At 38.1% G+C, this 15838-nt stretch overlaps 1 protein-coding gene and 1 pseudogene across 1 annotated transcript; both read left to right on the forward strand.

Moving 5' to 3' along the window:
* The first annotated feature begins 273 nt into the window (after positions 1–273).
* LOC103967637 (BES1/BZR1 homolog protein 2-like) lies at positions 274–2844 on the forward strand. The gene is made up of 2 exons (XM_009380913.3): positions 274–683; positions 1460–2844. Exons 1-2 carry the CDS (start codon positions 459–461, stop codon positions 2183–2185), a joined length of 951 nt encoding a protein of 316 aa, XP_009379188.2. The 5' UTR covers positions 274–458; the 3' UTR covers positions 2186–2844.
* Positions 2845–5438: 2594 nt separating this feature from the next.
* Positions 5439–13329, forward strand: LOC103967643 (annotated as a pseudogene).
* The last annotated feature ends 2509 nt before the right edge of the window (positions 13330–15838 follow it).

The following is a 15838-nucleotide window of genomic DNA, read 5'->3' on the forward strand; positions in this document are numbered from 1 at the left end:
AGAAACCCTAATTACCCTATTCTCATGAAAAAAATTGCCTTCCAAATCCAATTTGCACGATATGTGTGAATAAACCCTAAATTATCCTAATGAAACCTTAATTACCCTTTCAAAGGGCATTATTATATGAAGAGGAGAAATGCCACTCGGATTCTTTGTTGAGAAATGTAAACGAGACTTTCAAAAGTGAAATTCTTTATAAACTTTGTGGTACGTCATATTTTAAATATAATATTTTATTTGTGGCAATTCTCTTCTTTCGTACAATAATACTCCCTTTGAATAAAGAGAGCACTTTCCTCGTGAGACAGCCACAAGAATACTGCTTCCCTCTTCTCTTCCCTCCCCTTCCCACTGCAGCTCGCCATACCCCCTCCCTCTCTATCTCCCACGAGAAAACAGAATCTAGAGGGAGAAAGCTCAGAAAGGAAGGAGGTGGTCGACCAGGAAAAGCTAAAATGACAGGCGGTGGGTCGTCGGGGAGGTTACCAACATGGAAAGAGAGAGAGAACAACAAGAGGAGGGAGAGGAGGAGGAGAGCCATTGCTGCCAAGATATATTCTGGGCTCAGAGCTCAGGGAAGCTACAAGCTTCCCAAGCACTGCGATAACAACGAGGTCTTGAAGGCTCTCTGTGCTGAAGCTGGCTGGGTTGTGGAAGAAGATGGCACCACCTACCGCAAGGTTTGTGGGATTTCATTTGACTGTTATGCAGATTCAGCTGAATCGCCTTTTTTTTTTTTTTTTTTTTTTATTTTTATAAATTGGGTTTCTGCTTTTGCTTTTGGCTTTTGGGTATCATAGATCTCTGCATGCAATTCATAGTGGACTTGGTTTTGGTTGATTTTGTGAATCCTTGCCTTCGTGTTGAATCCCAGTTGGATTTTGGTCTTTGATGATCATTGGATAAGGAGGTGTGGATTGAAACTTGGTGATTCCAGCTTACTGAGCTTGTTTTTTGTTAATCTTAATTTGTGGGAAGCTTTTAATTGTTTGAATGAATTTGTTCTTTGTTTCACAAATTAATCTATACCACAAAATAACAAAACCCTCTTCGTTTTTGTATATCTGTTTCTCTGTTTTGGTTCCGATATGAGTTAGGATCTGGATATCATGAATTGGGTCTCTCTCTACTTCTCTAGATTTAGAAAAGGGATTATGAATTTGTCTTGGTTTGTTGAAAGATAAGATTTAGTCATGCAATTTTGTTTTCAATCTTTTGTGAGATCTCCAATGTTTGTTCCCGAAAGTATCCGTTTTTCTTTGCTCTAAGGATTCAGGGGGTCATCAATTTACTCTGCTCCACGTGCCAATATATTGAATTTCAATTGACAATAGGGGAAAACCCATGATATTTAGAGCTACATTTGCTTATATTGCTTTCTGTTAAGCAGTTTCTTCGTTCATATTGTATCATTGTTTGTTGAATTTGGGTGCTGAAATGCTTGTTTTGGTTGCAGGGATGCAAGCCATCTCCCATGGAAATTGCAGGCACTCCAACAAATATGAGTGCGTGTTCTTCTATTCTACAAAGTCCACAATCCTCAGCTTTCCCAAGTCCCGTACCATCTTACCATGCCAGTCCATCCTCCTCCTCTTTTCCAAGTCCTGCTCGTTTCGATGGAAACCCCTCCTCTTACCTTCTTCCGTTCCTGCGCAACATAGCTTCCATTCCCACAAATCTTCCTCCTCTTAGAATATCCAATAGTGCTCCTGTAACTCCACCTCTTTCTTCCCCAACCTCTAGAGGTTCAAAGAGAAAACCTGATTGGGACTCCCTTACTAATGGTTGCATAAACTCCCTGCACCACCCTCTTTTTGCAGCCTCTGCCCCCTCAAGTCCTACGCGTCGCCACCATCTTACACCTGCCACAATACCAGAATGTGATGAGTCTGATGCTTCCACTGTGGACTCCGGTCGTTGGGTCAGTTTTCAGACAGGGGCGCCCTCAGTTGCTCCGCCTTCGCCCACATTTAATCTTATGAAACCTGTGGCTGAGCAGAATGTTCTTAAGAATGCTGTTGAAGCCCATGTGGGGATGGGATGGGGGAGCACTGCAGAGAGGGGACGAGGCTCGGAGTTTGAGTTTGAGAGTGGCACAGTGAAAGCTTGGGAGGGTGAGAGAATACATGAGGTAGGAGCGGATGATCTGGAGCTCACACTTGGAAATGGGAAGAACCATTAAGCATCACTCGAAGCTTTAGCTTGAGAATGCATAAAATCAGGAGGGAATATCTTAACATGTTGTGTGCATTTCTCAGTGGTAATTGGTATTCTTTGGCAGCTGAGTAGAGCATCGCTTGGTATGTACTTTGGTTCTGCTACCACTGGGGGACATCAAAATCATATTTGGTGCATTATGTATTTCTTTAAATATACAGCTTACTCTCTCGTGGAGCATTACAGGAATCAATTCCTATTGAATTTGTTGGTTAAAGAGGGAATTTCCGAGCACTCTTCACAGAAGGCCTGCAATTCTGAATCTGAAATACTCCATGTGTGGGAAAGAGAATCAAGCAAGAACTTGAAATCGGGGTTGTTAGTTCCCCTCGATATGTTTGAAGTTTCTTCTTCAATTCTTCACTGATAGACCCCTTCTCAAGTTGTCATCAGTGGCATTATTTCACCAGCTTCAAACACAGAGAATGCATCACATCTTCTCGTGAGCTATGTATTCGTTTGTAGACTCTATTGGACAACCCCATGCCCAAATTTCTTGAAGGTAGTTAAAATTATTAGATCTATCTTGTTAGAAACTTCTCTATTTCCTTGACCTTCTAGTACTGTATTATTAGCAATTCATGACACCAAAATCTTTCAGTCCATGTTTACAAGTTCTTATTAGATCATCTTCGTAACTCGAATGACAAGTTAATTTCATTGCATGCTTAGTGAATTATCAGCTGTGATTTCATGAACACAATCATAAATTGGGAAGGACAGTAGGGGTGGTGGGATGGTCAGGATGCATGAGAGATGCAATAAGTTTGAATGTTTGAATCAGTAGGTCCATGTCCCTCCATGCCGATTAGGGTTTCGATTTCTGATCCATTCATATGCAAAGCAGCAAAGTGATGGAGTGAGTGATGAGTTTCTTGTGTCTGTAGTCATGTAGTGTTTTGTTGCCTTGTTCTTGTGAGTTGTGTGGGTCAAAAAGCATCTCTCACAGAAGGGAAACCTCCAAGAGGGACCCTTTGGCATGTGATAAAATGTATCTCGTGAAAGTCCATGTCACCTAAGCCACGCTTGATGTCTGAGTCAGTGTACCAACCAATTCAATAACTTTGCTGCTTCCCCAATTATTGGTGGATGGATCTCCCCTTTTGACTGGATTGCCGCCAAGTTCCAACTAGTCCTCCAAATATGATTGTGTGTGTCTGGGTGGTTCAGAAAACCTTGATTCGCCTGATTTTCTTCTACAGGGAAAACGCTTCGTCTCTTGCAAATCAATTGCTAATCCTTTTAATATATTCAATTGATTCTTCTTTTTTAAAAAATGGATCAACTGCCATCTAGTACTACGGTCTAGTAGTATTGTTCTTCACTTGTAAGTGAGAGGTCTTAGGTTCGATTCCGCTAAAAGCGAAGTTGAACCATATTGTTATGGCTGGTCCAATGTGAGGGTTAGCGCACTTGTCTCGTGTGTGTGAAATGCATTTTTAATCACTTGAGCTACGCGACTTCCAAACTTTTATAGTGTTTGATAAATAATAGACTCATACCATAACATACGCTTGTTATGTACTTTGTATAATCACTGGTGGTGTAACATTTGCTACAAATTTATGCATCATTTATTTTCCAGATTTGTGACTGCTGTTAGAGCATGGTTTCTATAATTATATTCCGTACATGACAGTTTGTATTGGTAAGTTGACTGTAGATACTGTACAATCTACTCCCGCAAGGCTCTTGGGTTGCTTGACTGCTTGTCAAAATTGCAACAAATAAAACACTCAAAAACATGTAACGCAGCATACAAATGATTAGAGGCGGAGTGGACCAGGATGATCCCGGCCCATCCTAACTTACTTTTCAAGCTGAAAAGTTAGTGTTAAATGCCTCTGATTTCAAAGGTTTTTTCTTGGACTTTGGGCCCCAATGCGATGTTTTTTTTTTTCATTCTCTTGCTAGATTTTATTTGAGGTTGATGGTTCTTATAGAGTTCAGACAATTCGTTGTTTGTGAACTTTGAGGAGGTTGGGAACAATTGGAGGGAGAGGGAGAGACGGTGAGGGAGGTGGGATTTTCATTTTCTTTGTCGATTTTTACTTTCTTTTAAATCTATTAATATTTTTTTTTTTTTTTTACTTTGTCATTCTATATTTTTATTCTTTTCTTATTCCTTTTCTCCTTCTTCCTTTCTTCTTCGAACAATACTTGGTTGTTGAATTTTTAGCCACCACTCCTGCTTTTATTCAATCAGATTTGAACACATGTTTAAATAATTGAAATTGTAAATACAAATTAAACACGTGTTCAAATTTAATCGGATGAAAGCATGAATTGCTGCTGAAAATTCAGCAGCCAAGTATTGTTCTTCTTTTTCCGCCCCACTTAAAAGAAGAATTGTTAAATCAATTAAGTCGTGATATCGGTTGATTGTGAGTTTGGGGTTTGGGTTTTATTTTTTGCTCTGGCCCTTGTCAATTCAGCAAAACTCCTCCTACCATTTTGTTGACTTTGACAGATCAATAACAAGTCTTGGAACATTCTCTCTTCTAGTATTACACGCAAGATATTATCATGTTGAAGACAACCGCCAACTTAATTTTCCAATTGCATCACTCCATAAACCTGTTTAATGAAGACGAATTACATAATTGTTCATACTGAAAAAACTTGTATTTAATACTGAGATCCCTACATTCAAATCCTGAATCCGTCTCACTAGCGTTGGGATGAGGAAGTGCAACTTTCTGCGGAAAAAAGTAACAAAGACGTATCAATATCATTAAATACGGTGCTGAAATGCATACAACATTGAAGAGAAAAAAGAAACAGTGACAGACGTCAGACTACAAACAAAAACTGTAGAGCACGTGTATATCAAAATGCAAAGAGAAACATGTGCACATAAAGTGTTTAGGGGTGCATTCTGGAGAGGGGCTAACTGCCTTGAGAGAGGCACGGAGTGGAGAGGTTTTGTAACACTTCTCCTCCACATGGTTTTTTTCCATTTTCTCCTCATTTTTTATTTGATTGTGTTTTTATTACTTGTAAACAAATGGGTAATTGTGTCATTATCTGAATGTTTAACCAGTTTTATGCCTTAATGATATAAATTAGGGTTTAATCTAAGTTTACTATCCTTAAGTTTTTTGGTTTTCAACATTTGATACATCAAGTTTTTTTTGTTCCAGTTTGGTATCTAAAGTCATAATTTTAGGACACTTTCATACATCCATTAAGTTTTCAATTAGAACATCTGTTAACAGATGATGTGGCGTCCATGTGCATGGGCGGATCCATATAGGGACCCGGGAGGTCTCGGGACCCTCTGGAAGCCCGAAGAAACACTTGTGATCAAACTTTGGGATCCTCCAACAATTTGGGCAGATGCAGTGGAGAGACTTGTTGCCTCCATGGGTGTGCATGCAGAAGTGCTTATAATGAAGAAGAAGAGGTTTCTAATTTTTATTTTAAAAGACCTAGCCGAAACGATAGCATTTTTTAGTTAGGAAATTATAAAAGATTTAAAAACTAAAATATCTCTGTTTTTTATACAAAGCCTAAGAACCTTGGTCATTTCCAGTATTCCCAAATTATATTTAAGAACTCCCAACCCCCAATCGTCGCAACCTCCCAACTTTAAACTCAAGTTACCCCATCCCCCAACACCATTTGCTGTTCCACCACCTCTAGTTGCCTAATTTTATTTCTTTCAAATTCATTTAAGTTTTTTTAATCCTAAACGCTAGTCTCAACTCCCAATTGTAATATATATGTTACATAAACAAATTTCATATTTGAGATTAATCCTGATTATTATTATTTAAAAAAAAAAAGCGGGACAACTAGTGGCAAGCCATGGTTATCCACCCTTTTTAGGGGCTTGGAAGACTCATAGAGACATTTCAGCTTTCTCCTGGCCATAGTCAAGTAGACTCACCAGCTTGAAGCCTTAAACCCTAGACCTCCTTGTTTTTTGTATTTTGAGGGCCGAAATCCGCACCTTACCACTAGGCCACTTAATGTGGTTGATTAATTTTGATTATTCAATAAACCAAATTCAATAGAAAAAATAGTGATATGGAACCAAACTAGTCTAATATTTTTTTTTTTAAACTTTTATCTTGGGACCTGTTGATCTTGAAATCCTGGATCCACCAATGCCCATGTGGACAATAACTGGGCACCACATGTCAATATGGCATGAGGGATGGGGGTTTTAAAGTTCTTCTCTCTCAAAGCTCTTCTCTCACCTCCTCATCTGCATCTTCTTCTTCTTCATGGGCTTGTTCTTGTTCGGAGATCCCGAGCTGTTGATTTGTGGCTGCAAACACAAGTTTTATGGTCCAATTTCGATTTAGAATTTAGAAATTTTAAATTCTAAAAGAGAGTCATCGAACTTTTAAAAAAAAAAAAAAATAGAATTTAAAATTTTTTAATATTCACGTGGACCCATATTACCATGTGACGTTCAGTCATTGTCCACGTGGGTGCCATATCATCATCTAACTGAAATTCTAACTGAAAACTTAACGAATTTATCAAAGTGTCCCAAAATTATGACTTTAGGTATCAATTTGGGACAAAAAAAACTTGGTGTATCAAATATTGAAAACCAAAAAATTTCAGGATAGTATAATGAGATTAACCCTATAAATTAATACACTACAAACATTAGTGTACCAACATACACATGATTACACTCATTACTCCAACATTGCTATTATGGGAAATGAAAGAGGTAGAGTTATTAAAGAATAAGAAAATTATAGACATAAAGGGGGATATAAAGTCTAATTCTAACCACGACAATAGGCGTAAAACGAACCCTCCAACAATCAATACAAGATATAACAAGGCTGATAAAAGAAACCTATCTAAAGCGATAGTGTGGAAATCCTACATAATCACGATGGTAATATGGCAATATGAAATCAGGAGGAGAATCCTCCAAACAAGACAAATAGAAGAGGAACCATGATTTGTAAGGGTATCATCGACTTGATTACCTTCCCTACAAATGTTAGAAGATCAAAAATATATTGGGAAATTCCATGCAAGCAATTTCTCCACTCCACCCTCAATTGCCAAGGAACTAATTGAGGAGAGCTAGTGCAAGAAGTCGAGAACAAAACAGAATCAACTTCTAACCAAATAAAAACCAGCGTTTCTCTTCAAAACGTGAATCATGCATGTTGTGACCAATTGGCGTAAAACCTTCGTACACTAATTCTGGGATTTTTCTTTGCATAGTTGCTTTCTGGTTTTGAATGATAATTCATCAGTTAGATCAAAAGGTTGGTGGGGAGTCTGTTTGATTATCAAATGATTGATATCATCACAGGGCCAGCCCTCAGGCTAGTCCAAGTAGGCGCTTGCCTAGGGCCCCAAAATTTTTTTATGTCTAGTAATTAACATATAAATATAAAAAAAAGTAAGAAATATCATAATTCATTTGTTAGTATAGTGGAAATGTTGGCTTCATTTTTCTTTAGGGTGTTGAGTTCGAAACACAAAGCTGCCTTTTAATTACTACATTTTTCTTGATTTTTCTTGTTTTTCAAATTTACTACCAATCCATCTGTCCAACTCCCAATCCATCTGTTCAAATGCATATAAAATTATAAAACTCAAGTCTCTTTGCAATCTTTTTTACTTTCAACTTCTCATTTTCTCTATTTCTATCGAATGTTTAAACCAATTTCCCATTATCTCTATTTCTATTGAATGTTTAAATCAACTATCATATGGTTTTAAAGATTGTACTTTAAGGTAATCAAAACTTTGAATTTATATTTTTCTTTTCAATAACTTTTTATTAAATGGATTATTTTAATATTCAATTCGTTAGTGTGATGTTGATTTTAGAAGGAAAAAAACACAAGAGAAACAATTGGTGTTGAATTTATTATACTTGTCAATCAAGTTTTATTATTATTTAATCTCTTAATCTTCAAGTTTTATTGTTCTTTACTCTCAATCTTAGACTCTTGACTGCAAATATTTAGTACATCAAAACGTGAATCGTGTAATGTTTAAGTAATGTTTGTATATTTATCTTCTTTTGATATTAATTTTTAATGATATTTGATGTGAAAATAGAACTTTTTTTGTATTTAGCGAATTCTTTTTTATACAAATCAATATACAAAGAACCAGAGATCAAAGAATTTTAGGGCCCCACTTCGAAGGCTTGCCTCCCCCAAATTCTCAGGGCCGGCCCTGGTTGCGATTCAATAAACCCAGTCGCTTTGGCGCTCCTCCAGTTGCTGCACCATTACCTCTTGTACCCAGGCCAACATCTCGCGCAACATCATGCGTCGGAGGGAGACGGGGGTTGGTGGTGATTTGAGTTCAACATCGTTCTTCAATTTGAATTTTACTGAAGCTTTGAAAGTAATTGAATTGGGGTTTTCCTTTTGATCTAAAAGAACTAAACTTTAGAGTTTGAGAGTGGAGGATTGAATTGAAAGATTGGGTTTGGGGATGATTTGATCGGAATATTTTGTTGTTTTGATTTGCAAGGGTTCTGGGCTTTTTCCTTCTTGTTGTTGTTGCTTTTTATTTATTTTTTATTTTTTTATTTATTAATAAATACTTTTATTTATTTAATTATTTTAATATTTTTAATGACACGTGGCCCCCATTCATTGCACATATAGGCGTCACGTCAACAGTTAACGGCAGACTTAACAGTTTGACTAACGGATGTATGAGATTGTCCCAAAATTAACATTTTAGGTATGACTCTGGGACGAAAAAAACTTAATGTATTAAATGTTGAAAATCACGAAACATAAAAATAGTAAACAGAGATTAATCCAAAGATAAAATAGTTTGGAGACTTACTGCTTTCTTTGTCAGTTAACATCTATCATCTTTTGGTGAACCTGGGGCCAAATTTCCACTCCACATTAAAACAAAATTACAATTAGGTCACGCACTGGATAGAGTTTGTCAACTGCTTTTTGAAAAAAATACCAACTCTAAACAATCTGTATTTAGAAGGAAAAAAAAAAAAAATACTTGAATACTAAACGAGTTTTTTACAGCCACAATAATATCACCTTTATAAAATTTAAATAAAATAGTAATGTCACTTGCAGCGGATTCAGGATTTTAATATTGGGTACTCCTAGTTAAGGTACACTAGACGCTAGCCGAGCAGGTTGTTGAAGCCTACCGCCGAGACGGTACCTAGGTAGATTTAAGTAAGTTTATTATATATCATATAAATAAGTGTCTATTTACACTTAAAAAAAATTAACTATACTTGTATTGAAAATTTGGGTTTGTTATTTAACATATAATGTACAAAAAATATCACAATTTTTGCTTAATATTTTAGTGAATTTGATGGTATTAGATGAAGTTCAAGTGATTACGAGTTCCTAATACTTTACAAAATATTTTTCGTAGGTCGTATGAATTTATAGTGAATTTAAAAAAAAAAAAAAAACTGTATCAAACATATTGTATAAAAAGTATTGGTTGAGCATACACCGTCTCTTTATTAATTTAATATTAGGTGTCACAACCTAATTGGGCAACCAATCAAAAAAGAAAAGAAAAATGGGGAGTTGGTCAATGGGAAATGGAGCGAGAAATTTTTTTTTCTTTGTTGGAACCAAGGTTTAAGAACAACAGAGTCATGGTGGTCTTTTCTGTGTTTCTCCTCGTATGAAATCAGATATTTCTTCCTGGTTTAAAATTTCTGTTGCACGACATTTGTATAGTCTTGATAGTCTTCTCTCTTTAACCATCTACCCAAATCGTTGGGTGGTCATTGAAGGTCTTCACATGTGCTTCTTTGGGAGCACTCGGATCCTGAGTGAATCCTCCCCTAGTCACTTGTATAAAACATCGAAACAAAATAACAAATGATTTTTTTTACCAAAAAAATAAAATAAAAATGATTGTTTTTTTACCAAAAAAAACAAAAAAAAAAAACAATGATTGCTTCTTACCAAAAAAATAAAATAAAATAACAATGATTGTTTTGATTCAATTGAAGCCCCCACGTACAAGGCGCAACTGAACTTGGTTTCCCTATTTAAGCTCAAGCGGTGCACTAAAGGCTAAAGCCATTGCTATCCGTCTACCGTGAGCTCAAAGCCACATGCAGCCATACTTTGCAGCCCAGGCCTGGGCCACCTCATCCCCATCCTCGAGCTCGCAAAAAGATTTGTCATCCACCGGAACTTCACCGACCTTCCCCATCCCATCTCCTACTTCCAAGGTTGAGTGTGAGCTCCTCGAGGCAGTCACCACCCCCAAGTTTTGTGACATTATTGACCTCCCACCGCCCGACATTTCCGGTTGTGTTGGCCCTGTTGCTGCTGCCTTTGCACTCCTTGCAGTCATGATGTGTGAAGTACGACCTGCGTTTCGGTCAGCCATACTTGGAATGGAATCTTCTCTTCGTCCCTGCGTTTCGGTCAGCCATACTTGGAATGGAATCTTCTCTTCGTCCTACAGTGCTTATCGTGGACTTCTTCAGCGCAGAATCTCTGTCCATCGGCTACGAGCTAGGGATTCCTAAATACTCTTAGGGGACGTTTGTTGCGCCGGACTATCTCGGACTGGATTAGCTTCAAGGATTAAGCTGGACTGGCTTAGACTAGACTAAATTGGACTAACTTAGTGAAGCGTTTGGTGCAGTATTGGACTAAAAAGCTGGATAATAACAAATTCTAATATTATATTATTTAATATATAAATTATTAATATTTTATTATGATATCTTTTTCTTCATCTTTTCCTACCATTTCCGTCCACTCTTTTCCTCTTCTCTCATCGTCTCACCATCTCCCTCTTTTTTTCCTCTTAGACCTCTCAATTCATGTCTCTTTCTCATTCCTGGTCAAACTCCTTATTGATTCCAGTCTCTATTTCTCTGTCCTCCCTCCCTCTCTAGCTATGCGTTGTTCGAATGGAACCTCACGGCTCCAATTTTCCCGACGAGTTGCAGGTTTCCCGATATGTTTTTCGGCCAACCCTTGTTAAATTGGATGAAGTTAGCACCGCCAAAAAATTCATCACCATCCCTAGACCGAGATCTTAGCTTTGAATGCTCGAATCTGTCATGGATTTGAAGAAGCCCAAACAGGCCGAGACTTCCAGGCCATTTTCCGGCCACATTCGACCACATTTTGGCCTTGATTCAGGTAAAATCGTAATCTTGTCACTCCCAGCTTCAATTTGGTATATTTTATATGAAAGTTGGTTGTGAAATGGATCTGAAAGAGAGTCGGAAAGTTAATGATTGATCTAGGTGACCGGAGATGATGAGGAGTTTGTCGGGAGTGGTCGTTGAGCATGATGAGGATGAGAAAGAGAGGATAGTCTTAGCTAGTCCCATGGTTATTGGGGGGTCTCGCTAAGACCTCTTAGTGAAGGGTTTTGTCCATGCTAGTCCCCTTTAGTCTCATTAATGTTAGTCCCAGCATGGAACAAACACAGTATTGGACTAATAGTTAGTCCAGTCCAGTCCAGTCCAACCTAGTGAGGGCAAACAAACGCCCCCTTACATTGCTAGCAATGCATTGCTCGTAGCCTTGACTGTCTACGTGCCAGTTCTTGATAAAACAAGTGGATGGAAAGTACGCAGACCAGATTGAACCGCGGAGAATTCTAGGCTGCAAGCCGGTTCAGTACGACGACGTGCTTAACCCGATGCTGGACCGGAGTGACCACCAATATTTGGTATACGTAAGGATAGGTACTATAATTTGCCGAAGAGTGATGGGATTTTGATGAATACATGGGAGGACTTGGAGCACAAAACATTACATGCATTACGGGGCGAGGCACTCTTGGGTAGAGTGGCTAAGGTGCCAGTTTATCCTATGGGACCATTGACGAGGCCGGTCCAAGGGAGGAGGGCTTGTTTTAATGGCTAGACAAGCAACCCTGTGAATCTGTGATATTTGTGGCATTAGGGAGAGTGAGGGCAGTGGCGAATTCAGGATTTGTCGGGGATTGGGGGGAGAGGGGGGAACTTAAAGAGTGCAAGATTCAAAAAACTCACAACAATCAAATCCTTTCATAGTAATTTCTTCCATGGTTTATGAATACAAACACATTACAATAGTTGCCGACAACGTTTCATACCATGAAAACTTTGCATAATAGGTTCATTATAGTATCTTTATATTAATTAATTGTATAATGTGAAGAAAAAAAAAATCTTAGATTCTTAATCTTAGAGTAGAATATACTATATGAGTATATGACAAATAACTAATTAAACCAATCGATACCAATAATCATATAAATTATTCAATAAACAAAAATTCAATTAATCAATATCAATAATCAATTAATCTATAATCAGAAATTCAAATTTTAACCTAAATAACAATTTCATTTATCAATAATTATAGAATTTCTTATCAATAATCCATAATTAAGTCATTAACCATGTTGATCAATTACTCCATGATTCTATATAAATTAAACAACATTTTGTATTAAATAATGAATTAGGGTTAGGGATAATATAAATTTAGAAATTAAACATTTCATCTAAAAATTTGGAGAGAAATGGCCAACCAAACCAAAGGATGGTGCTTGGAAGTTGGCAGCAAGGAGGTGGCTTGAACTTTGGAAGCAAGGAAGGCTAACAGGATGTTGCGGTTGGGATTTAGGACGCTACTACTCTCCGATTGGTTTGAAAGTTGGAAGGTAAGGGGTCTAGGATAGTGAAGGCAACGAGGGACGAGTGGTCTCCTTTAATTAATTTTTTTTTTTTAACTCAATAACCCAAACGATATCGTCCCACTGAAGGGAGTTTTTAAATTTTTTTAACCAATGCCAAAGCAACGTCGTTTTGGCCTGGTTTTTTAGAAAAAAAAAGGGAACTTGCGTGCATCAGAGTTGCACAACAGCAATGAACCCAGAAAACACAGACGAACTTCATCACTTCCGACGGGACTAGAGGGGCGGAACCATAGCTCTTGGGCTTGATTTTTGACGAGGGGAGGGACGAACGCCACTCCTCGCCCCTATGTAGCTTCGCCACTGAGTGGGGGGACCATGTCCTTTGAGCAGATGACAGAAATGGCTTGGGGGTTGGAGTTGAGTCAACAAAGATTCATTTGGGTTGTACGACCACCATCTAAATCCGTAGATGCTGTTTTTTTACGCTTTAGGTAATTCTCAAACTTACCTAATATATATCACTAAATTTTAATTGTTATCTTTAGAGAAAAAAAAAATCTTATTAGTGTAATGTACTGATTTACAATATTTTATGCATTATTGATATTGTGTTATATTTGATACTTTTATTTACATTTAGTACCTTTATTTAATGAAATGGAGATGATGACCCATCAACCTATTTGCCAAAAGGATTCTTGACCTGGACCCATGACGTTAGGTTGGTTATGCCTCTTTGGGCCCCTTAAGTAGGCATTTTAAGTCATCCATTAGTAGGAGGATTTTGGTCACACTGTGAGTGGAACTCAAGCCTCGAGAGCATCACCAATGGAGTGCCGATGATCGTTTGGCCACTCTATGCAGAGCAGAGGATGAATGCTAAAATTTTGACTAGGGAACTTGGTGTTGCCGTCAGATCAAAAGTGCTACCATTGAAGACGGTGGTTGGGAGAGAAGAGATAGAGGAAATGATGAGAAAGATCATGGTGGACAAAAATGGTCACCCAATAAGAGGTAGGGTTAAAAAGCTTAAATTAAGTGTTGCCAAATGATTGAGCGTAAGTGGTTCATCATATAATTCACTGTCTCAAATATCAAGTGGCAATCAAATAAAATGCTACGAGAGTTGCAGAAATATTGATGAGGACCACGACTCCTCACTCCCTCTTCGACTCGCACCTGCCCTTCCCTCACCAACACCTCATAACCCGACACACCTCCCTCTCATGATCCCTCCCTATCGAACTCGAATCCCAATGCGATTTCTGATTTAGGCTCTACATCCACCTATCTTCCCAAACCCGACCCACCTCATTCCCTGATCCCTCCCTACCAGACCCGATCTTTGATAGGGACCCATTCCGTAAGAATGGAGAAGAAAAAGAAAATGCAGCTAAAGTAAGAAATAAAATAACAGTTCTTTTCATTTGTGCCCTTCCCAAATGGTAAAAGGAGGATTATATACAACCCTAGAGGAGGTGTGCCCTGATTGGAACACATCTCCACCCTCACTACTGTTTGATGAAATCAACTACTACTAGGATAAGACAAAATACCATGAAGATATCAACCCAATAACTAGGATCCTAACATTTCCTCCCTTTTAAAATAAGGCATGTCATCATGCCGTCAAGTTGGTATGTAGAGGCTTGCGCTGCTTGTGCTCCTAAGCCTTGGGGTTCCAAAAGCTAAAAATAAGCATGATAAATGCTTTCAAAACCAGTGCAGTGGGACTCGCCAAATAGACCACAAGTCCAGCAAGCATGTAATATAGCCAATTTTTGCCAAGCAATAGACCAAAAGACCTGGAAGATTTAGAGAAGATGGCAGGCCATTGGTGGAATACAAAAAAGCTGACACTATGATGCCATATCAAAAAGTGCCTTGTTGTAGCCATAATCCATGAAAGTTTTGATATATAATCAGTGCAAAGTGATAGTGGATTTGTGCCGCACGTCTAAACTGTCATATTGTACTTCAATTGGAGAGATTCATGTAACAAAGTAAACAAGAGAGAATTCAGAGGTCCAAAACCAAAGAACGCTGGACAAGAACTGAGTGTGACTCGTTGGGTACAACTGCTAGTTCCATTGGAATCTTCAAAACTATGAAATTGGAGGCATTAAGAAAAATGATTGATATCCCTAAAGTCGTATAGTAAATGTCGGTTGGGAAAAGTATGTGGTCTCTGAGTGCCCGCCTTAATCGGTCAGCTTCCACAAACTGTGGATAACCTCGTGAGCTGATATATAAGAGGTGAGGAACTAACAGCTCTATCGGGACAATGTTTCCCAGTAAAACATCCATCCACACAATTAATGAGACGAACACATCACGATTCCAGACTTGATTATCATCGAAAGAAACTTATGGAGAAAACCAATAGCTCATGCAAGTGATATAAGTAGCAGCAAATGAAATAATATTGCTAACAATAATAGTTTCCAACTTATACATTGAAAAGAGCGCTAAAGCCACACACGCAAGCACCGCATGTGTGTAGTCATTCCAATACTGCAGAATCGCATAAGTGATCCAAGTCACATGCTCAATGAACATTAATAATCCAGAATAGCGTTGTGTAAATATCCTATAGGCTATGGTGGCTGATGTAAGATGGATACAAAGCAGAAACTGTGCCTAAAAGGAAGGGCTTAAACCAAACCCGTTCTCCGACAGCATTAGCATATGATTGAAGTAGAACTTATGAGCAACAACATCATTTCCTATCATAGTCCAAAGACAGGTACAAATTGAAGAACAAATCAACGTGTATCCAAAAAACTGTTGTCGTATTTCAACAATTGGGATAGCTGCATCTTCTTCTGCCAGCATAGTGTCAAAGATAACTCACCATTCAGCACCAGCTTGGGCAATCTCAAATAGATAGGAAATTCCCTTCAAAGATGGTCGAACTGAAGTCTTAATTGATTGGAAACGACAACAAACAACTAAATTGGAACCCAGATTCTTATGCCTCATGAATGTCCATATGAACCTCATG

This window comes from the organism of the source record quoted next, unplaced genomic scaffold (assembly GCF_019419815.1).
Source record: "Pyrus x bretschneideri cultivar Hongxiangsu unplaced genomic scaffold, Pyrus_bretschneideri_v1 Contig8, whole genome shotgun sequence".
NCBI classification, from domain to species: Eukaryota; Viridiplantae; Streptophyta; class Magnoliopsida; order Rosales; family Rosaceae; genus Pyrus; species Pyrus x bretschneideri.

Bases quoted from the DNA above. Each gene is read 5' to 3' on its own strand.
- LOC103967637 (XM_009380913.3), top strand. From the start codon at position 459: ATGACAGGCGGTGGGTCGTCGGGGAGGTTACCAACATGGAAAGAGAGA. The intron at 684-1,459 runs GTTTGTGGGATT...TTTTGGTTGCAG, and splicing joins ATGGCACCACCTACCGCAAG to GGATGCAAGCCATCTCCCAT.